This window comes from Ambystoma mexicanum, chromosome 1q, assembly GCF_040938575.1.
Source record: "Ambystoma mexicanum isolate Mex_15411 chromosome 1q, UKY_AmexF1_1, whole genome shotgun sequence".
Classification (NCBI taxonomy): Eukaryota; Metazoa; Chordata; class Amphibia; order Caudata; family Ambystomatidae; genus Ambystoma; species Ambystoma mexicanum.
Window position 1 is genome coordinate 637,922,507 of NC_090922.1, and position 23,143 is coordinate 637,945,649.

The 23,143-nt window shown below is 47.0% G+C and overlaps 1 protein-coding gene across 2 annotated transcripts in view; it reads left to right on the top strand.

The window, feature by feature from the left end:
- The window catches only part of ABCA4 (ATP binding cassette subfamily A member 4), a 1,737,150-nt gene that overhangs the window by 1,172,762 nt on the left and 541,245 nt on the right, over window positions 1–23,143 (top strand). For both annotated transcript variants that reach the window (XM_069641223.1, XM_069641222.1), the window contains exon 19: window positions 20,761–20,829. In XM_069641223.1, coding sequence (XP_069497324.1) covers window positions 20,761–20,829 — 69 coding nt within the window. The remainder of the gene's footprint in view (window positions 1–20,760; window positions 20,830–23,143) is intronic.

Genomic DNA, 23,143 nt, shown 5'->3' on the forward strand with positions numbered 1-23,143 from the left:
ACTAGTCACATGTTCTGAGTTTAGTCAAATTACTTTTTCTATTTTTTGAAAGTTATTGAAATACTTATCCGCATGTGAATAACGTGTATAGTTCCAAGAACCAAAACGGACCTTGCATTGAACCTTTTATGTGTCATTTAATGTTTTAACACATTGGTATTCATAGAGAATTGTTGATCTTTACTTTTCAGAACTTTCCATAATGCCTGCCTGTTCCATTGGCGGTTGCCCTTCGAAGACCCATAACAAATCTGAAGGTACTATAATGCATGTTTTCCCTAAGACAATAGATCAGATAAGAGAATGGGTCCGATATTGCGGATATCCAGCCTCTGAGATAGAAAGTAGAGTCCTAGAAGTCTTTGCGGACAAGAGGGGTGATCGATACCGCATCTGCAGCAGGCACTTTAGCCCAGACATGTACTCCACATCATTGCTAATAAAGAAGAAAACACCGCGAGCGAGGCAAAAATTGCTCTCAACCGCTATTCCCACTCTATTCGTCCACATCCCTCCACTGGTGAGTCAAGTTTACGTATTTATCTCTCGGCATTGCGGTAGTGTGTAGCATTAGCTAACAATAATTTCCCCATTTATGTATCCACTCAATATGAAGGCGGAAGATTCTCCATCCGTGTCGTTATTGCAGTCATCAGCCACTTCAAGCGCCTATCGGGTAATCTTACTTGGCTATTCTGACACTGACTTGTTTTAGGCATGTAAATCAATAGTTTTAATTGATCGTGTAATTATTTTACCTAATGGTACACCACAGTACTCGTCCTCTAGTCTTTGTTTTCAGTTATAATTATTGTTATCCAAAATAATGCAAGTACTGTCTTTCAGGGAGATGCTGAGGAGTCCAACGCATTGACGACAACCGTAGATGTCACTCAGATGCTCGAGGTACGTTTCCGGACAGTTCCATCGATGAAGATCATCAGATCTTGCATTCTTGTAGCGTGATTGTTACACACAATGTTTCTTTCGTTTTTAGCCATTGGTATGTCCTTCTGTCGTCGCCCTCCTATGTGTCTTCTTTTTTCAATATTGTGTTCATTACTAATGAAAGTCCTATGTTTCAGGGAGTCGATGGAGCATTAGTCCAAGAAGAAGGGGGAGCATGCAGTTACGGGTCGGCGCAACAGCTTGCAGAAGTGTGCACCGCAGTTACAGCGTCCCTTGATGTTCTTATGCATTTCGAGGTATGGATACTGACAGATCAATCATGCGAGATCAAATGACGTGATTACATCCGCTATACTTCCTTCTTTATTAACGCAAGTACTATGTTTCAGGGAGCTGACGGAGCTTCTTCAACAAGAACATCACCCCTAGTAGTTGATGCAGATCTCTGGGTGGTGACACTTCCAACGATGGAGCAAATCGAATCATATTTAGATATCCATTATTTATTTTAGACAACTGATCATTTGTGCAGGTCTATTTAGATGAGCCGTTGACGCCTGCAGAAAGTTTTTGTTCTTTTAAACAAAATAGAAAACCATACTAATGCAATTACTGTGTTTCAGGGAGTTGCTGAAGCGTCATCTTCAATAATATCATCAATGGAAGTCTATGCGGAGCCCGAGGTATGGATCTTGACAGTTCAATCTAACTAGATCAACAATGCGTGAACTATTGTCGTTTGAATGTTCTACACAATGCGTTCATTCGTGTTTTGCTATTGAGATGTACGTATGGGTATTGGTCCCCAAGTACATTTTGTGTTTTCAATATTATTATACATACTAATGAAAGTTCTATGTTTCAGGGAGTCGATGGAGCCTCAGTGAGTGATGGATGTGCTTATCATGAAAATATAGTCGTTGCAGCGCGAGAGGAAGTGGAGACATGCACACACGAGTCGGAGCAACAGCGTCCAGATGTTGAAGTTCGAGGCAAGAAAGTTTCAAAGAAAAGAAAGCAAAAGAAGGTTAGTGTCCTGTTCACTATATTATGTTGTTTTTCACTGTCAATAGTTCAATACTGTAAGTTGTGTTTAAACTGAACATCCCTTTTCTAATCTGTCCTCTAGTTGCGAGTGGGTGTAAGAACTAGATCTACACAGACAGTGAAGCGAACGAGAGATGTTGCTTGTCAAACCTTTTGGCAGGGACTTGAGACTGGAGATGCATCGTGCCAATGGGAAGAATATGAAGTGATTGACAACGGAGCTATACCACCACCAGCCATTGATAGTGAATGTCCTCCTGGTAGTTTGGATGCAGTCGGAGATCAATTCACAGAATCCACACCCGCAAAAAATAAGAGCGCGCGAAAGTTGAAGACATTGTTTTTTTCTCCCATCTCCGGACAAGGAACAGATGTTGCAATGGAAGAGAATGAAGTGGACGACAATGAAACACCATCAATATCACTCAGCATAGCGGAAGACGATATCAGAGATTGTACCTTTCATGCGAGTGACATGTCCTCAACGTTACAGGCCGAACCAGCTGGGATGCAGAGTGACAGTATAAGGAAAGAGGCCAAATTCATTGTATTCGATAGCTGTTTGATGGATATTATTATGATGATGAAATGTGGGCATTGGGTTGGTGGGGAAGTATGTGGGGAGCCATTGATTAATGTGACTCGTGCAATTCGAGGCACTAACCTTAAAATACATGCCACCTGTACACAATATCATCCGTTCGCATGGTCTGCACAACCCATGCTGGGGCAACTGCCAGCAGGCAATCTACTTTGTGCAGCGGCCGCACTTTTTAGTGGTTCAAGTTTTAAAAAGTTACAGTATTTCTTTCAGTTTGTGGGAATCCATTTCATTGCGAAAAGTCAGTTCTACAAATACCAAACCGATTATCTATTTCCAGCCATCAGCGAAGCTTGGAGAATGGAAAAAATGTCAATGGAAAGTACATTCGCGGGCAAACGCTTCAGGCTAGCCGGTGATGGACAGTGCGACAGCCCAGGATTTTCAGCCAAGTACTGCACCTACCACTTTCAGGACATGGAAAGTAAGAAAATTGTGAGTTCGGTGGTCGTGCAGGTGTCACAAAGTACATCCTCAGTGGCCATGGAGAAAGTTGGCTTTGTAGCATCATTGCAAGAACTACAATCGCGGGGAATGGTGATCGACCTGATAGCCACGGACAGACACGTTTCAATTGCCAAGACAATGAGAGAAGAGTACAAAAATATAAATCACCAATTTGACGTTTGGCATCTTGCAAAATCAATCAATAAAAAATTGTCGGCTGCAGGTAAAAAAAAAGAATTGCAAGGTATTTCACAGTGGTCCAAGTCAATCAGCAACCATCTTTGGTGGAGCTCAAAAACATGTGAAGGGTCGTTGGAAATTCTACTGGAAAAATGGCGGTCAGTAATGTTGCACTGTAGCAACGTACATCGATGGTCGACAAATGAACATTTCCACAAATGTGAACATGGCCATTTGTCCACAGAGGAGGCACGGAAGAAGAAGTGGTTGATTCCTTCATCACCCACTCACAAAGCCATTGAAAAGATTGTATTTGATAAAACTATAACAAAAGCTTTGAGGGGACTCACGGAATTCTGCCACACAGGAGATTTGGAGGTGTTCCACAATATGTGCCTCAAGTACAGGCCCAAAAGATTGCATTTTGGCATGGAAGGCATGATAAATCGGACTCTTTTAGCGGTCTTGGCACATAACCATAATGTTGGCCGTCAACAAAGTAGGACGACCGGAACTTTAGGGACGCTTCGCTACAATAAGGCCTTCACTAAAAGAAGTAAACAATGGGTGATCAAACCAGTGTTTGAGGATATGCAATATGAGTTTATTGAGAGACTTATCGTAGATGTCCTCGATAGGCACATACATGGAGTGGTGAACGAACCTATGCAGGGGACAACTGCATTGCCACCCAACATTGCCTCTGTTCCATGTCCACCTAAAGCAGAGCTCATTGAGAAATACACATCACGGTTTAAATGATTGTAATTTGATTGTCTGTTCTCTCGAGTCTCCTCATGTTGCAGGCCCATTGCAATTAAACCAAACAGAAATATAAATCATTTTTACAAAAATTATAGAATGTTTCCGTATTACAAACACATGGCCGACCCATAGAGACAATAAAAAAAAAGGCACGCAGACAAGATGTCCCTAAAACTAACTGCAGCTAACTAGAAATGTGTGCTCGCTCAAAGTGAAGGTCAGCTGCTTTGATGTTTTGCTCGGGTGGCGGAACGGCCCACGACCCAATATAAGGTTCTATTGTGATTTGACCTTGACAGGCCGGGACCATCCTGAAAGACTAAGAAAAGATAATGAATAAAATTTCAGAAACGAAACGATGAGCCACGTTCATTAGAAGAAGTAACGTCGGCAAAGAAGGAGTGGTGTTTCGGGTCTGCCCTACACAGAGACACAATGGAAAATGCAAATATAATGTAAGTAACTTTTGATGAGTTTATACCGCAATTTCATTACTATACAGTGGCTTTAAAGACTGAAGCACCTCAAAACCTTCCTCTTTGCTTCTGCTTTCTCTCTCCCTCTCCCCTGCTACAACTGGTCCACTGTCTGCGACCTCGGTCCTGGGCCCTTCCACTCTCCACCTGCACTGCCTCCCTGTCAACCCCTGCACTGGGGGACTGTCTCAGTATCCTACAGCCCCCCCTTCCCAGCACTTGTTCTGCACTTACCTTGCACTTGCCACCAGCTGGCCCTATTTATTTATTATTTTATGCTACTTACCTTGTACTCCACTCCCCCCCCCCTCCATGCCTCGCCACGCCTTTAAACACTTGTGTACACCCAGTAGCGCTGTCCTCGCTATGAATTGAATAATTTTAATAAGGATCTGATGGTGAGACTAATTTCATTTTTTATGTTTTTAGGTACATCATTCACTACTGTCTGTGTCACGAGTACCAGACACCGGCGGACGGCTTCTACAGCCGCCAGTTGCTTCTCCGCGTGAACAACGTTACCACCCTGACCATTTTATGGGACGATCGCCAAGTACAAGTATGCCCTTACGCGGTACTAACGGTTAGATGCAACATACCTACCGTTGTGGTGGCCTAGTGCCTCGTTGTTGGAACAGCCATGCGATTATCAGTGCGACCGAAGAGCTTATTTTTATCGTAAACCAACACCCTGTGTACTGCACACGAACATCGCTTCCCTCAAGACGAACTAATTTGGATCGAGAGCAAAGAAAAATGCAAATCGCTGAATATTCTCTAAACATTTGATGTCCAATAAACGTACTTTGCCAAATGTACAATCTTGCCGTTTGCTTTTAAACCACGGTTTCACATTCCGAATTGTGGCGCTGTATTGTGAGATGCTCTAAGACCCTGTGTACAGCAAAGGACCATCGCGTTCCTCAATACGAACTTTTTGGAACGTGAGCAAATAAAAATGTAAATCGCTGAATATTCTCTAAACATTTGATGTCAAATAAATGTACTTTACCACATTTACAATCTTGCGGTTTGATTTCAAAGTACAGTTTCATATTCCGAATTGTGGCGCGCTGTATTGTGAGCTGATCTGTGTTGATTTCCGGGGTCTGTGTGGAGTCGCGTAGAAGACGCCTGGGCGCGTTTGCCTACGCAACTCAGTCACGTCACGGATAGAGGCAGGGAATATGAATGTTTTGATAGTCTGTTTCAGGGGCGGGGGATTTGATTTAGTGCCGCAAAGGCAGGTGAGCCAGGTCGATGCGGCGAAATGATAGGATTATCACAAAATGGAGGCTGATTTCGAGTGCGATAATGGGCGAAAAGTCGGGTAAGGTCCATAGGAAAGTTTCCTACGATCTACCGATTTATGCTTACAAACACATGGCCGACCCGTAGGGAAAAAAAAAAAAAGTCCCGGAACTATCCTTTAACCACAAATTGGAGTTGCCCTGCTAGATAGTATTTTTCAAAGTCAGGTAACCTGATTCCCCCTTCTTCGTACTGCCTTTGTAGAGTTGTCATGGCAATCCTGCACCTCCCCCCTCTCCACAGGAACCTTCGCGCCATTGTGTCCAACTTTCTGAAAAAGACTCTGGGTATGGCATGCAGGATGTTTGTGAAATAGTATAATAACTTTGGGAGTACCACCATCTTCAAGATGGCTGCTCTTCCCATCATTCCCAGTGAGATCGTCTCCCAGAAGCGCATGGCTTTTTGTATTTTGTCTAGTGCTGCTTGTGTATTGCGTTTGTGTGATTCTACGGTGTTGTGGTATATCTCTATTCCTAAATATCTGAAGGAGTTCGGTCCCCATGTCAGACCCATATGCGGGAGTTCACCCCGGGGAACTCGTTTAAGGTCAGCCAGGGGAAAGAGGACCGACTTCTCTTTATTGATGGCTATTCCTGAGAGCCTGGTGTATGCTTTCGCCGCTTCTAGAAGGCAGGGCAGGTTAGTGCGTGGGTTTTCTACAAAGAGCAGGATATCGTCTGCATATAACGAGATCTGGTGTAGCACCCCGTCTATGACTATGCCTGCGTCTCCATATTCTGCCCTGAGAAAGACCGCCCATGGCTCCAGGGCCAGTATATATAGCATTGGTGACAGTGGGCAGCCCTGTTTGGTACCCCTATGTATTCTCCAAGCTTTTGAGATGTGCCTTCCTGTCTTCACTCTAGCTCTGGGATCTTTGTATAATAGCCTAATCCATCTAAGGAACCCTTCTCCCATGCCAAAGTGGGCAAGAACACTCAGCAGCCACTTCCAGCTGACCGAATCGAATGCTTTGACGGCATCTAGTGACACCATCGCGCATTCGCCTCGTCTCTGATTTGTCTGCTCTATAACGTAATGTAATCTACGAAGGTTCCATGACGTGTTGCGCCCCGGGACAGAGCCCATTTGGTCTGAGTGGATTAATGTAGGTATCACCATTTTCAAGCGGTTCGCTAAGACTGCTGTGAGTATTTTGGCGTCTTGGTTGATAAGGGAAATCGGTCTATATGAGGTGCATGCCCTTGGGGATTTCCTGGGTTTAAGGATCGGTACGATTGTTGTTTCCGACATACTGTTTGGTAATTGTGAATTCTCATATGCCTCCTGGTATGTTTCTAATAGTTTCGGGGCGATGGTGCTCTTATATACCTTATAAAACTCTCCCGGAAGTCCATCGGGACCCGGGGCTTTGCCCGAGGGGAGGTCGGAAATCACTGTCTCGATTTCCTCTAATGTGATAGGGGCGTCTAAAAGTTGGGCCTGTTCCGCCATTAGTTTTGGTAACTCTATCTCAGCCAGGGCATCCGGAATATCTTCCGGTTCCACTTCCGGATTAGGAGCGTAAAGTTTCTCATAAAAGCCTGCAAATAAATTGTTTATATCTTCTTGGTTCCCGACCTCTGTCCCTGTTTCATCTTCCAGTACCATGATAGGGTCCCTCTTGTTTTCATTTTTGGTGAGCCATGCCAGGAGTCTGCTGGGTTTATCCCCTTCTGCGTGCAGTGTCTGTAGGTATTTCCCGTAATTTAGCTTCCCCAATTTCTCCCAGAGTTCCATGCATCTTATTCTTAACATCACTAATTCCCTGGGTTCCTCGCTTGCATTTTCTGCCCTTCTTTCCTCCTCCCTTATTTCTTTTTCTATTTTATCCAGTTCCTCCATGGCCGCCCCTTTTAACCCTCCTGTTTTCCCAATTTCCACCCCCCTTATCACTACCTTGAATGCATCCCAGAGTGTGGCGTTGCTTGCTACGCTACCCTCGTTATGTTCGAAGTAATCCTCTATCACCTCATGTAGATGTTCTTCCAGTTCACTCTCCCCCAACGCTTCCACTCGGAGGCGCCATGTCGGTATCGGGGTTGTCCTGTGGGTGTGTGCCCATGTTGCTATTATCGGGGCATGATCTGATAATGTACATGCTTTAATGTCAATTCCTGTGAATTCTATTAAGGATTCCACGCCTGTTAGCAGGTAGTCTATTCGTGTGAATATTCCGTGGGGCGCGCTGTAATGAGTGTACCCCCTCCCACCTCCGTGTACCTGCCTCCAGACGTCCACCAGCTGTAGTCTTGTGAGGGTTCTGTGAAGTTCCTTGGCTGGGGGTGCGAGACTCCTGTACTTGTCATCTGATCTATCGAGGAGTGGGTCTAGGGTGCAATTAAAGTCTCCTGCCCAGATGAGTGTGGCGTCTCTATATTGGGCAACTTTCGGTGCCACTTTCCTGAAGAATTCAGTTGCGTCATGGTTTGGAGCGTAGGTATTGATCAAACAGATTTCCTTGTTTTCTAGCATTCCGTGTACCAACACAAGTCTCCCTTCCGAATCTGTTTCTTGCTTTATGAGCTGGAATGGTACACCTGGTGCAATCCATATTAGTGCCCCTCTTGCGTAATTCGAGTATGTGGTGCCATATACTTGTCCTCCCCATTTCTTCGCCATCTTGGCCTGCTTTTCCGATGTTAAGTGAGTCTCTTGGAGCATTGCTATCTTAACTCTCATCCTGTTCAGCCAAGCGTATACTCTGAGTCTCTCATCAGGGTTCATGTTTACATTGGTTCGTTTGGCTCCGTTGTCCCATAGCCTCCGTTCCGTTTGTCACCCTGTTTTCCTTCTCCCCCGCCCCCAGTTCTTGGCGCCTTCCTTTGCTTGCCGGATTATCGCCGTCTTTGCCTCTGGGATGGGTCCCCCTATTTTGCCGTTGTGTGTCTTTTTTTATCTGCCCCCACTCGGACCATTCTGTAGTCTCGTAAGTTGTGCTCTCCGTTGATGGTGCCGTGTGCCAGTCGGCCATACTTGGTGTTAATCAACACATGAACTATAACTTCTTCAACCCAAACGTCAACATTTAAACAAATGCCCAGCCACCCTCCCCCTGCTCGGGCTTCACCGCTTCTCTTGTCTTGCTCGCCTGGGCAAAGCAGACTCGCCGGAGTGTGATACCTTAAAACTGGTATCCGATCTTCTTAGGGGGCTAGGTTTTTCCCAAGCCAGCCTGTCTGAGTAGAGCTGGTCTCTCCTTTCTGTTGTCTTTGTCCTCCCGACCCCCTTAGTATATTAGATGTTGGCGTCATTGTTTTTAGTTAGCTGCAGATCTTTTCACTGGGGTTGGCCCCTTCCATTGTAAACGTCCCTCTGTTCCACCTGGGGGATCCCCTGCGCGTCCATCCATGCTTGGGCTTCCTCGGTGGATTCAAAAAAGCATGATTTCCCTTTGTATATCACCTTTTAGCTTGGCCGGGAAAAGGAGCATGTATCTTATCTCAGCCCTTCTGAGACATTCTTTTGTAGGGCCGAACTGGGCTCTTTGTTTCTGGACAGTGGCAGTATAGTCCGGATATATTGTGATCCTGGAGGAATTTCTAGTGATCTCTCCCCCTCCCCTTGAGAATGCCAGTATTTTCTCTCTATCTTTAAAGTTCATTATCTTGGCGATCATTGCTCTCGGTGGGGCCCCGGGGTGAGGTTTCCTAGTTAGTGCCCTGTGTGCTCGTTCCACCACAAAGCCCTGGGATAATGACCCCGCTCCAATTTCCTGAAGAAGCATATTTTCAACATATTCTGTGGGGTCGTTTCCCTCCTCTCCTTCTGGAACTCCGATTATGCGGACATTGTTCCTCATTGCCCTGCCTTCCGCATCTTCTGCTCTCCGCTCTAGGAACCGGACTCTCTGCAGCACTTCTGACATTTGTGTCCTTGTGACCGTGAGGTCTGTGGTGTTTTGCTGTACCTGCTGCTCAGTTGTTGTTACCCTGTCCTTCAGGTTCCTGGCATCTTGGCGAAGGAGGCCCACATCCACCATAACTGTGTCCAGTTTCTGTTCCAAGGATGCTTGCAGGGTGCCTATAGCCATGTCCATTTTGTTTTCAAGGCACGTCTTTAGGGAGGCAATCGCCTCTAGGATCTCTCCATCTTTTCTGTTATCTGGTTGGCATGGGGTGCACTCCTCCGCTGCTGCCACATCTGGTGATTTTAGCTCCTTGTTTACCGGTGCTTTGGCAAAAGTGTCCATGGTGACCTGTTTAGTCTTCACTTCTATTTTCTTGCCGGGCATCGTTTGTATGCGGGCGTGAGGTTTGACTCTGTTCCTGTCCCTTCCTCGCGCAGTCTGCTTTTAGGTTGGAGCTGCTGTTATTTTGTCTAGGATCTCGCTCCCCAAGGGGTGGGTACCCCCCGAGTAGCAGTCGGCTGTGGCAGCCGGATTGGTGGGCGAGGTGGTCCTGCCCGTGTCCGTTACTTGCGCCCTTGATGGGGTTGAGGCAGCGGGAGCTGATTTTGCCTCTCCCTCCCCAGAGGTGGATGTTCTCGTGTGCAGACGGCGCCGCTCCCCCACCGTCACGGCTTTACAAGGGGTCAAGCAGGACTAACTGGCATGCGCTGGAGTCCAGGATATCAAGGGGAATATCTGCATGTAATTTGTGGGTGTCCCTGTTTGCTTACCGTCCCGTGGGGGGGATGGCTGTCGCCCGCTCGCCGCTATCCGGTAATTCTGTGTCCTCTGGGGCCCCCGTGCACCCAGCCTTATTGTTGGCCGGCGGGGGCAGCAGCACTCACCAGTCCAACGCAGGCATTCCGGGCGGTTCAACTTCCCGAGTGCCCGTGGTCCGGGTCCTGTTTTCACATTCGGACACCGCCTCTTCTCTCCAAGCTCGCGGTTCGCCTACCCGACCTCAGGGGGCTCTGTCCCTCGCCGCCGCGTTCCCCAGCCGCAGCCTCTCCACCGGCCCGCACGGGCCCGTCAGTCTGCGAATCCTCGGCGGCCGCGAAGAGCAGTGGCACAGCCGTGCCCGGGCCCAGGGACCGCAGGGCTCACCTCCTGCCGCCTCAGCTGTTTCAGGCGCTCAAGGACCTGCCCGGCGGCAGGGGGGACGATGTCGGGTCTCCCTGGTGTTCGCGCTTCAGAGAGCCCTCAGCGCCATTTTGGAGGATGCAGGGGGGCCCCGCAGATCAGCCGCCACTGTGGTCCCCTTAGTCCGTTTTCTCTCAGAAGGACACAGAAGGGTAGGGAATCGGTTCCGCCAACTTAATTTATATATATTTGCTGTCTCATTAGTCTGTGTGCGCCATTGCAGGATCATTTACAGGATCTTGGGCGGAAGTCGCGTGGATGTGCGTCCTAACTCCCTGCGTGCTGGCCACGCCCCCACCTGTGTTGTTATGTTATGTTACGGAAATGTATGTAAGCGCACGTAAGCCCGCAGGCATCATGGCGCTGAGGAGGTAAGATGAATTCCATAGCAAAATTAGAAAAGCAGAGTTTTTAGACTTCGACGAAAGGCAAGGTGATCTGGGGTATTGCGCAAGGGGATAGGAAGGTTGTTCCATGCCCTTGCAGCAGCGACTGAGAAAGCACAACCTCCCTTACGAGCCAGTTTAAAACAGGGTACAGCCACCCGTCGCGTTGTTAGTGAGTGAAGAGTGCGAGTGGGTTGGTAAGGAGTAAACTTTACTTGCTGATATTCTGCTTCCATACCATAAAAGGCCTGATGTACTATACACATGGACTTGAACTGGATAAGCTGGGCAACAGGGGGCCAATGTAGTTGTCTCAGCAAAGGAGTCATCTGGGCTCCAAAAGGCGGACGGATGATGGAACGAACGGCGGCGTTCTGAAGCAGCTGCAGACGTCCAATGAGATAGCCGGGTTGTGCCAGATATAATGAGTTACAATAGTCCAGTACACTGAGGACTAATGCTCCCACCAATGGAGCTTGACTGACAGTGGGGATAAAAGGAAGACCTTTTCTGAGAACCCTAAGTTTAAAATGGCCAGATTTGCATACTGCACCAACCTGCTCATCCATAGTCAGAGGAGCAGAAATGTGCACTCCCAAATTCCTAACTGATAGCACAGGTATAGGGAGAGGACCTAACGACAGGGGCCAAAAATCAGCCGTCCAGAACAATTGAGGCGTGGAGTACCAACTGTGTTGCTTCGTGTTGTTTAGCTTTCAAAGTGAGCACGTTGCTGCTGAACTATCCTCCCGAGATGGAAAGCACTGAGGGGCACACCGTTGCAGCAGGCTACACATATTCCATAAAAGTCTTTAGATGTTCCAAGAGAAATACAGAGCTCATTGCTCCCAGCATAGCGTTCTGGGCTTTTTAAGCCGCAAAAGGGCTTACCTTCCCTAGAAGAGTCGCGGGGGTAGGATTCCAGGGCCTCCTGGCCACAGAATGAGAAGGGAAGGGATCCTCCATGATCAGAGTCAAGCAGATGAAGAAGGAAGGCAGAGACAAACAGGGGCCTTTAATCGGGCCTTGGAGGTGGGCCGGCAATCGCCTGTCGGCTAGCCTGATTGGTGCAGATGTAAGGCAGTTGAACCAATCATAGGCAGGCAGAGCTGCAGGGAGGTAACTCGAACCACGAGAAATGGATCGGCCATGTTGGAAAGACCTGAAAATCACAGTTAAAATGTACAATGCACAATAAACAGCCCATTATGGAAAGCCCTGAGGGGCACAACGTTGCAGCAGGCTACACATATTTCATAAAAGTCTTTAGATGTTCCTGGTGAAATACAGAGCTCGTTGTTCCCAGCATAGCGTTCTGAGCCTTTTAGCTTCAAAAGGGCTTACCTTCCATAGAAGAGTCGAGGGGGTAGGATCCCAGGGCCTCCTTGCCACAGGATGAGAAGGGAAGGGATCCTCCATGATCAGAGTCAAGCAGATGAAGAAGGAAGGCAGAAACAAACAGGGGCCTTTAATCTGGCCTTGGAGGTGGGCCGGCAATCGCCTGCCGGCTAGCCCGATTGGTGCAGATGTAAGGCAGTTGAACCAATCATAGGCAGGCAGAGCTGCAGGGAGGTAACTCGAACCACGAGGAATGGATCGGCCATGTTGGAAAGACCTGAAAATCACAGTTTAAATGCACAATGCACAATAAACAGCCCATTATGGAAAGCCCTGAGGGGCACAACGTTGCAGTAGGCTACACATATTCCATAAAAGTCTTTAGATGTTCCTGGTGAAATACAGAGCATGTTGTTCCCAGCATAGCGTTCTGAGCATTTTAGCCGCAAAAGGGATTACCTTCCCTAGAAGAGTCGAGGGGGCAGGATCCCAGGGCCTCCTTGCCACAGGATGAGAAGGGAAGGGATCCTCCAGGATCAGAGTCAAGCAGATGAAGAAGGAAGGCAGAAACGAACAGGGGCCTTTAATCGGGCCTTGGGGGCGGGCTGGCATTTGCCTGCCAGCTAGCCTGATGGGTGCAGATGTAAGGCAGTTGAACCAATCATAGGCAGGCAGGCAGAGCTGCAGATGAAATACAGAGCTTGTTGTACCCAGCATAGCGTTCTGAGCATTTTAAGCCACAAAAGGGCTTACCTTCCCTAGAAGAGACGAGGGTGTAGGATCACAGGGCCTGCTGGCCACAGGATGAGATGGGAAGGGAGACTCCAGGGTCAGAGTCAAGCAGATGAAGAAGAAAAGGATGGGTTATTGACGTTCCGATGGCACTCTAGTGCAGCACGTGCCCCTATAGGCTAGACTCATAGATGCAGTGCGGCTTCCATCAGCCATAGTGGTTGTGAAGTGCCATGCCCATACAAGGGGGAGGACGTGATCTCTCATGGTCACCTGCAAGAATACAAGCTGCAAATCCCCATAAATGCAAGCAGGTTAAATCAAGTTTACCATCCCTACAGACGCGATCTGACACCTGGAGATAGAGCCTATTCATTCGAGCTAGGCTAAGGTGGCTGTTCCCATCCAACCAAAAGCAGAAGGATAGAAAAAGTAATGCCAGATTCAAAGCCGAATGCTCTGTCTCAAGGCTTAGGAGTTCAGAAATGGCAACTTGTTGAGAACATACAGCCCCTTCAGGGCCGTTCTCACCAACTTGAATAGTTGCACTTGGCCTGGTAACTTTCCAAAGCTCCAAGGCTGAGAAGACCCTATTTGCCCAATCCCTTCTCATCTTTAACGTCAAGCTCACACTTTGTTGCATTACCCAATCGCAGCACACTACCCTGAAATGTCTTAGTTGCAACATTTAGTAAGTGGTCGTAGGAGAAGCCACCAGATACGTTTTATCCACTTGATGTGCTAACCCCCTATACAATGTATATGTAGTCTACCTCACTAACCAATCCAGATCCCCATTTGGGTTTTTGGGCGCAACTTTATTTTTGGGAAATCACGCAATATCTAAACTTGACGACAGGCTCAAGATCGACGAAAGAGTACTGGAGTATGTTGCATTGTTCACGTCTCAATCCCTGTTAATTATTTTTGAATAAAAACAGTAAACCTTTTGTCATATGGCTGGACTCTTACCTTTTTGGTGCAAAGGATTTCCTCAGCCCAGCTCCTCTTGCTTATAATTAGGGTGACTGATAATAACTCCCCTGCCTTACTTCACTCTAATGTCAATTCTGGAGGTTAAGCAGAAGATGATGTTGATGATTATAATCACGATCATTGTGATAATGCACAGCTCATTTTCTACTGTCCAGATTTAACACCCATATCTCTGCTCACATCCTTAGTTCATCTAGCACACATCCTGGCCCCGCCTCAAGGTGTATACTTACTGCCTATAGATCGATGTGTGGGAAATTGAGAGGTAAGTGAGGGGGAAGCCAAAAGACTGTAAAATACACTATATAGGCTATAATCTCTGAATGTTTGGCCTATCCAACGTACTGGAAGTCCAAGATACACTTCACAACACAGGCACATCCAGTCACGTTTCTTTTGAGTGACAGTCATTATTTTTACATAGTCATTTATTTATTTATTTATTTATATTTACATAGCGCACAAGCAGCCCACGGGCATTGAGGCGCTGTTACTTGCAAAAAACTTAGTTACACAGGTACAGGCATAGTGGCAGTCGTTGATACATTATGAATACTACAGAACATCGTTGATACATTGTGAATACTACAGAACATCATGGTGGTGTTAAGACATTGCAGTTGGTCATTGTGTTACAACTTATGCATTGGGTCATGTCGTGAGTATTCATGATAATGTGCGGGGCCTTATGTGAAGAGGATAGTTTTCATAGCTTTGCGGAAGGTGGTGAGGGAAGCTTCACCTCGGATCGTGGGGGGTAGAGCGTTCCAATGAATGGGTGCGAGATAGGGGAAGCTGGCTCCGCCCGCTCTGGCTCTTTTTACCAGTGGCACAGATAGCATGTTGGTATATGGTGATCTAGTTGGCCTGATATTGGAGACAGGGGGAATTCTTTTTGAGAGGTAGGCAGGAGCGGTGAGGTGAATGCACTTATGGGTCAGTGTCAGAGCTTTAAAGACAATCCTTTGGGAGCCAGTGGGCTGTTTTCCTGGCCTCAGAAATATGTTCTCTTTTGGCAATGCCTTGGGCTGCCCGGAGAGCATTGTTTTGTATGACTTGTAGTCTCTCTAGGTTTTTATTGGAGGTTCCTAGAAAGAGTACATTGCAATAATCAAGCCTAGAGCCAGTGATGGCTCTGGCTATGTTAGTGCAGTTCTTTTTGGAGACAAAGGGTCTGACTGCATTGATATGTTTAGCATGATATGCAGCTGCAAAGGCTGTTGCATTGACTTGTCTGTCCATGGATAGGCTGGAATCCAGGTAGACTCCAAGGGTTTTGACAGAATCTGAGACAGGAATATTGATGGTGTCGATGATGAAATGGCTAAATTGTGAGTCTAGGTTTTTGAGCAGGTCGGGGGAACCTACTTGGAGGAGTTCAGTCTTGTCGGAGTTGAGGCATAGTCCATTGTCTGCCATCCAGGCTTGGATGGTGTTGTAGAAGTTGTTGAGGGTCAGGGAGTCGGTGTCATAGTTGCCAGTGAGGGTGAGGAGGATCTGTTTGTCATCGGCGTAGTTGGTGTAGGAGATGCCCATAGCGTCGAGTATGAGGAAGAGGGGTCGTGTGAATATGTTGTAGAGGGTGGGGGAAAGGCAAGAGCCTTGGGCCACACTGCAGAGTATGATGGTTGGTGAGGCGGAGGCTGGGTCGGAGAATACTTGCATGGTTCTGTCTTGTAGGAAGTAGGTGATCCATGCTGTGGCCTCTGGGGAAAATTTGGCAGTGGATGAAAGGTGGTGGCATAGGACGTCATGATCTACGAGGTTGAAGGCTGCGGATAAGTCAAGGAGTAGGAGAAGTGCTGGTTTACCCGTGTCTCTAGCATCATCCATCTGGTTTTTCAGGTCAAGAAGGGCGGTTTCAGTCCTGTGTCTGGGGCGGAAACCAGATTGGCGGAGTCCAAGGAGTTTGTTTTCTTCAATGAAGTGCTGGACCTGCAGGTAGGCTGCTTTGTCCAGTATTTTGAGGAGGAAAGGGACAGTGGTGATGGGTCTGTAGTTGTTAGGGGAGGTGGGGTCAAGTGTTGGTTCTTTTAGGAGAGGCCGGACCCAGGCTTCCTTGAGGGAGGGGGGGACTTTCCCTGTGGTAAATGAGGCATTAACGAAGGCTGTGAGGAAGGGCTCTAGTGCTTCAGTGGAGTCTTTGACAATGGGGGCCGGGCATGCATCCCCTTTGCAGTTTGAGGGTTTGATGTTCCTCATTATGTTGATCATGTCCTTTTCCTGAATAGGCTTGAAGGAGAAAGGTTGGGGGAGTCTGGGGCAGGTGGTGGGACAGGGATATGTTTATTAGGAAGGGCTAGTTTGGTGGCTAGTATTTTGTTTTTTAGGAGACTTAGCTTGGTTTGCATGGCCTTTTGTATGTCATCACACCATGTTTTGTCTTTGGTGAAATTCTGGGGGGTGGGAGTGGGTGTCTCGAGTTCCCTAAAAATGGCAAAGATTTCTTTTGTGCTAGATTGAGCTTCCGAGATTCTGGATTCAAAAGATTTGGCCTTTGCTTGGGTGATTGCCTTTTTGTATTTGATGGAAAGAGCTTTAAAGATCATCTTATCCTTGTCCGTGTGGGATGTTTGCCATTGGGTGAGTGCCGCCTTTTTCTCATTGCGGAGAGTAAGAGGTCCTGGGTGAACCATGAGTTGGAGTGGGTAGTGGGTTTAGATTTGCGGGGTTTGAGAGGGGCAATGGAGTTGATAGCTGCTTTGATGGCAGCATCATAGGCTGTAGCCAGTGTTTCTGGGTCTGAGGAGAAAGGTGGTCTGAAGGCTGGGCCTTGGAGGAAGGGCAGTAGCCTTTCTTTTATGAGCTGGCGGGAGATTCTGGTGAGGCAGGGTGGGAGAGGTTTGGGTGGGGGAGTAGCGGGGGCGCTATTGGTGAGGATGCTAAATGTGATGATGTGGTGGTCAGACCATGGGGTGGGAGTGTTGCTGGTGATGGTGAGTGGGCAGTTATGCTGTGCGATCCAATCCAGGGTTCTGCCCTGGGTGTGAGTTGGGCTAAAGATGGTGTTCTTGTAGCCCAAAGCCTTGAGGGCTGAATCAAGGGATTTGGCTGCTAGGTCCTTACTATCCAGGAGACCTAGGTTGACATCCCCAAGGAGGATGGCTTTAGATTGTTTTTTGAGGTTGTCAGAGAGGAGGTGAATGAGAGAGGCTTGAAAGTCTCCTGTTGGGCCTGGAGGGCGGTAGACAGTGTGCACAGTAATGGTGCAGTGAGGAGAGAGGGTTATTTTGACTTGGAGGTAGTCGCTGTTGTTATGCAAGGATTTCTCTACCTTTCTGATAGAGAGGCAGTCTCTGGCAATAATTGCTACACCTCCCCCTTTAGAGGGGCGATCTTGCCTAGTGATGGAGTATCCAAGAGGTAGGGCGAGGGAGAGTCATGGTGGTTCTGTCACAGGGGGGAGATGCGGGATAGAGGGTTACAGTGGATTTCTGGGCCAGCTTGCCCACTTGGCCAAACTGTGTGATTCTTGGCAAGCGAGGTCATCATCTTGTGCTTCACTTATCTGCCAGGGGGAACTGCGAAAATTAAGATCTATATAAAAAGAAACAGACATTCCCCCTCACGTAAGCAGCACTATGCACGTGCCAGCTGGATCCAGACACCGGTCTTGCCATGATGCCCATTTTTATCCCACCTAAGTGGAAAAAAGGGAGGAGATGACAGCAAGCCTAAGGCTAACACAATTCCTACAAGATCAGGCTCAGAAAGGGGCAGTCAATCTTATTTCTGCCAAGTTATAATAAATACAAATAGTGTTGAAGCGTTTGCCTCAAAGCAACCCCATGATTCTCTGAATTGGGTCATCCCGACCACATGCCATCACGGGATGCTGCAGAATGGCTAAAATAATGTTTGTATCAGGAGGTTGGCTCTACTGAAAAGATGGTTTTCACATGTGAGGCCCAGAGTGTTACATGCTCCCTTTTTTGGGGGGTATCCAGTACTCTAGAGGGCGTCAAAAGCAAAACATATTTAAGCCTCATCATTACCAAAGCTCTTTCATGGGCCACTCAGGTGGATGCTGCAGGGCTAGTTGTTAAAAGCATAATGCCGGCTTTATTAAGGATTCATGGGCAATTTGGGGGCAGCGGCTCTCATGAGACCCTTTGCAAAAAAGCATATGATACCGAAGTCAAACCCAACCGCACTCTATTTATCAGATTGTATTGTTGGAGGCCAATTGAGCAGTAGTTCCACAGTAACAGAAAAGCGCTGGGCGCCCTCGGCTAGAACAAGTGCTATTTTTAATGTAAATCAATCATGGACAGGAACAAAAAAAGAGACTGTGGCACGCGGTGTCTGGTTCCCTACTGGCAACAAAGCGAGCAGCCCTAGGACAGCTGGCGGTTCTGTGTCGGTTGTTCAGAAAGCATGTTTTGCTACCCGATCCAATTTGTATAGATGGTAAAACCAAAGGGATAATATATATGAGAAAAACTCGTCAGCTGAGTTTTTGGGATGGAGCTGAAGAACTGTGGTTGGGGGAGAAACAGCCTCTGTTTAACGTGGAACATCAGGGAATGAAGCTGTAGAGTACGGGAAAGACTAAGGAGTTGAAAGAGCATCATCTGGGTCATGAAGATGGGTTAGGAACAGAGATGAGTTGGGCGGTGGGCTAACATGTTTTGGTGCTGGGCTCGGAACAACGGGCGAGCTTACAGTGGTACAGCAGACCCTGAAGAAGAACCTCTCTGTTTAGAGTTGGTCATTTGAGAATAGGGGAAGATGGCGAAGGAGAGGATATTTAGAACTGAGGTCACCTGATGTAAAGCGGAAAGTATGAGGGAACCTGCCATGTTAACATAGAGGGGAGCCAGCACAAGGAGGAACAGCAAAATATTGAGGCCGAAGTAGATTATTGAGGAGATTATTGAGGCTAACAGAGAACTATTGAGGAGCAAGCATTAATCATGCACATATACATATATATATATATATCAAACAAACAGAAACCTGCTGCCGTCAGGTGGACCATACTCCAGGTCAGAAGATATCGAAGCCAGTAGAAAAGACAACCAAGATTGAATGGATGGAACGTTTTGTTTGTAAAAAGCACAGCATGCAGAGGGCAAACGGGGGAAAAGGTAACGTGTTTTACGCTTGCAGAGCGCTTGATCACACAGATATATATATATATATATATATATATTCCAAAATTGCAAACTCTACATGTATACTTGTGTTATATTCATTATCATTTCCCCAGGAAATATCCTCATATGTTTCACTGTAGACCATAGGTTCTTCAAGAAAACCAGGTAGACTTAATTTTGACAATCCAGCGCTGGCCTGTTCACCCACTAGCTCTGGGATACCAACATGGCAGAACATTCATCAACCTCACTATTATTTTTAACATGCATTAGATTTGTGTTGGGATGGAACACCCAATACAAATAAATGAATACATGTTCAGGGTTTTGAAGCAGCAATACCCCCAAAAATCAATTTTTCAAAGTCTTGGTAATTGTTGTGTCTTGGCCATCTGCCAAATTGTCCAAAAATGATGCTTCAGTCCTGATCCAAAGGAAATAACCCTATTTCTGGAACCTCTGCTAACAGACCTATATTGAAAACGTCATGTCAGTGAGCACCAGCTGGCCATTACCCTGTCCTTGTAATGCAAGATCGAGACATGGTCTTTGGTACTCAAGCAAGATGTCCAGTGATAATTGTTATGCTAAACATTTTGAAAACAACACTAAAGAAGTAATGGCATCTAGCGTAAACATATGCATGATTAATAGGTAGATTGACAGGGTGCAGAAGAGAAAGTGGGTTGGAGGGAGTGGATGCCAAGTCTGATTGTTGTTTTCACTCTGTGGAATTGATGGGTTGGAGAACGTATTTGCCATTTTATTGAAGAGGGTTGTGACTATTTGGGGAAAGGGCAATGTGAGGGACTGGTGGGTACAGAGAGACATATTATTTGGTAAGGACATTCTTACTAATATTGTGCCTTTTCAAAGTAAGCTAAAGGCAGTAGATATGTCTGTAGTCCACCACATGTTGTGATGCTTTTGTTGCTGCAGTAGATATCACGTAAAACCTTCAGGGACAACGTAAGAATGAGAGCGATTCTGCATTGGGAGCTTTAGAACCCTTTCATGTTGATGTACATTATCCCTGAGCTTCAGTAATTCCATATACAATGAATGCACACTCGTGGTAGAGTAACATTGCAAACGTCCCTGTGTGGCATTGAGATGTTCAACCAAGATGTGTGAACCCACCTTTCCAAGAGTATCTAGGGATGTTCAGGTAAATCACGAGATTGCATAGTAACACGACGGGCCCTGACTTAGCCATGTAGATCATGACCCTTATTTAGTTCAGTTCATGTATTCTATTCGAAATAGATTATGCCATGGTCTGTCTTGAATTTTGCACCTGACCCTGAATCAGCTATATTGGAAGTAATGCTGTTGCATGTAGTATCGCATTTTAGCCGCCATGCATGCCATCTATCGAATATGCAGGGCAAGACTTCATTGAACTAATTATTGTTTTTTTTCTTTTTCCTTTCTTTAAAAGTGGATTCTGTTGTGACTGAACTTTCAGTCCATGAACACATGGAGGACCTGCCGCCAGAATGGGAAGGAGGTAGGAGATTATCTGTAGGCATATCTCTCGCTTAACTATTATTGGTTGTAATGGGGCAGTAGACCAACAGTGGCTAAATATTGTGATGGACACGCGGAGTCTAGGATCCTTCTTTACCCTTTGTTTCCCAGTGAAGCCCCCACTCCTGCCTTTATGGAGTTATCACTCTCGCTTGCCATCATTGGGTGCTGGTGCAAATTTCTGATTGCAAGTGTTAAGATGGGAGGCTTGTGAAAGTCACTAAATATCTCTCTGGCTGTTGGGGGTAGGTTCTGGGAATTAGTATTGTGCAGTATGTCGATCTTGAAATCCCTTGATTAGTGGAGGATCATGCCTCCATTTGATGGGGAACTTGCAGAGCATTAGTCGCCAGTTCCTCTGCATGTGCGGTGTGCAGGTGCTAGTGGGTGCTCTGAAGGGTGCATCAGAATGCATTCTATGGGAAAAAAACACAATGGGTTGAATTCGATCTCTCAAACAAGTGAACGTAGCACCGTCCTTCAAGTGTCAGGTTGCACAGGATTCCATTATTGTGTTCAGATGTGTTCCTGGGTTACTTGGAAGTCACAGGCTTACTATAGCCATAATGATATCCCGTGGCCCGAGTTAATAGGCACCAGTGAATCTTGGGCCTTTAATAAGGGCCCCAGGATGTTACCACCTGGTACGGTCTGAGAAAGTAGTGATTATGGCTATTAGCACCGTGGGTTTACGTCCGTGGGTGCTAACAGGCATTTATTTCCTTGAAACAACGTGTTGTACAGAGTGTGCAAACCATTGTTTCAAAGAAATCCTAACCTTACATGGCCGCCATTGCAATGGAAGCAAGGCTCCGATTGGAGCCTCTCTTCCATTTCCATGGTAGCTAAGTGGACTTGAGGGGAGCGGCACTGCGTTGCCATGGCATCGCAACCCCTTCAGGTAAGTGGCAGGTGGGGAGGGTTGGGGAGGCAGAAGCTGGGATGGCAGGGGTGGGAGCGGGAACAGGGGCGGGCAGGGGAAATTATGTGGACGGGCACGAGCAGCTGTGAGGTCACTCAGGACGCAGGCTTATACCGTGAGGTTCAGCCCTTGTTCCAAGCGACCCGATTGGCTGTGGCACCACCCATGGGTGATAATGGGCCAAATTCACACAGAAAGATATGCCTTTGCACACATCTTAGCAAATCTCCTGTGTCCTTATTCATTCACTGCCTTGATGTGTGTAGGTTTTGGTAGTATCATTTTCCCTCTGCGATTTGATCCTTCCACAGTGTTAAGATTTCCATTAATGTGTAATTTCCCCTCCAGTTGTGAACCCCACCCGACCTTTTGCTTTTGTCTGACCATCCCAGCCTGACTTTTACCAGTGGAGCCCAGCCTTCTATTGTACTCCCCTGGGCTTTAGATCATCTCATTAATGGGAAACTGACATGCCCTTCAGACTGCCAGTACTGGGAGACTTTGTTTCCCTTAGTCTTTCACTTTGTTGCCATTTCTTAGTAACTTTTTATCAGTGCACAATGTACCTTCCAGTACAGTGCGCTGGGGTCTCTTTTTCATTCTTAAGGCCCTAGACACCCTCAAAGGATTTTTGGTGAATGTACACATGTGCACAGGACAGAACTGGTGGCAACAGTTACTTTTTAAAGCATGTTGACTCTTTTCAGTGGTCCAAACTGCGTTTACTGCGTTTGGCCCAGGACGGTGGCTAGTGGCTAAAATGGCCATGCTACGAAGTCCTTTGTTCTGTCCTTTGGCCATTTTATCCCTTAGCCTTCCCCAGGTTGTGCCGACTCAGGAAATTCCTTATTTGGTCATGCAGGCTCCTACACAAACCGAGTCTTTCGAAGGCTTCTGCATGCCTTGTGTGTGTGTGTGTGCCCAGGATGTGGGATGGACCTGTTTAGTTCCAATACACATCCTGGGTGCCAGGATGTCCGGTGTGCTGGGATGACTGGCCCCACCGTGGTCCATGATTGATCCATGTCTGGGATGGTTGAATGTGAGCAGATCTTCCATTGGTTGCCCTTCATTTTGGCGCAAAGCAAACTTTGGATAAAAGAAGGCACTCAAAACCCATTCTTAGTCGATCTTCTGAGTTCTCACCAAACTTAGCAAAGGAGCCAAGTATCCTGAACCAAAGAACCAGATCAGTGGATCAGCTGGAGACCCATTGGAAGGTGTGGCACCCTGACCCTGCTGTTGTCCGTCAGAGCTCCTGTTTCTCATCGATCACAGAAGGCCTGCAAGGGCACTTTGACCCTTTGGAGTAGTGAGATCAACTACTCTCGGCACCTCCTGCTTAACCTGCAAACGAGCCCCTTCAGAAGTG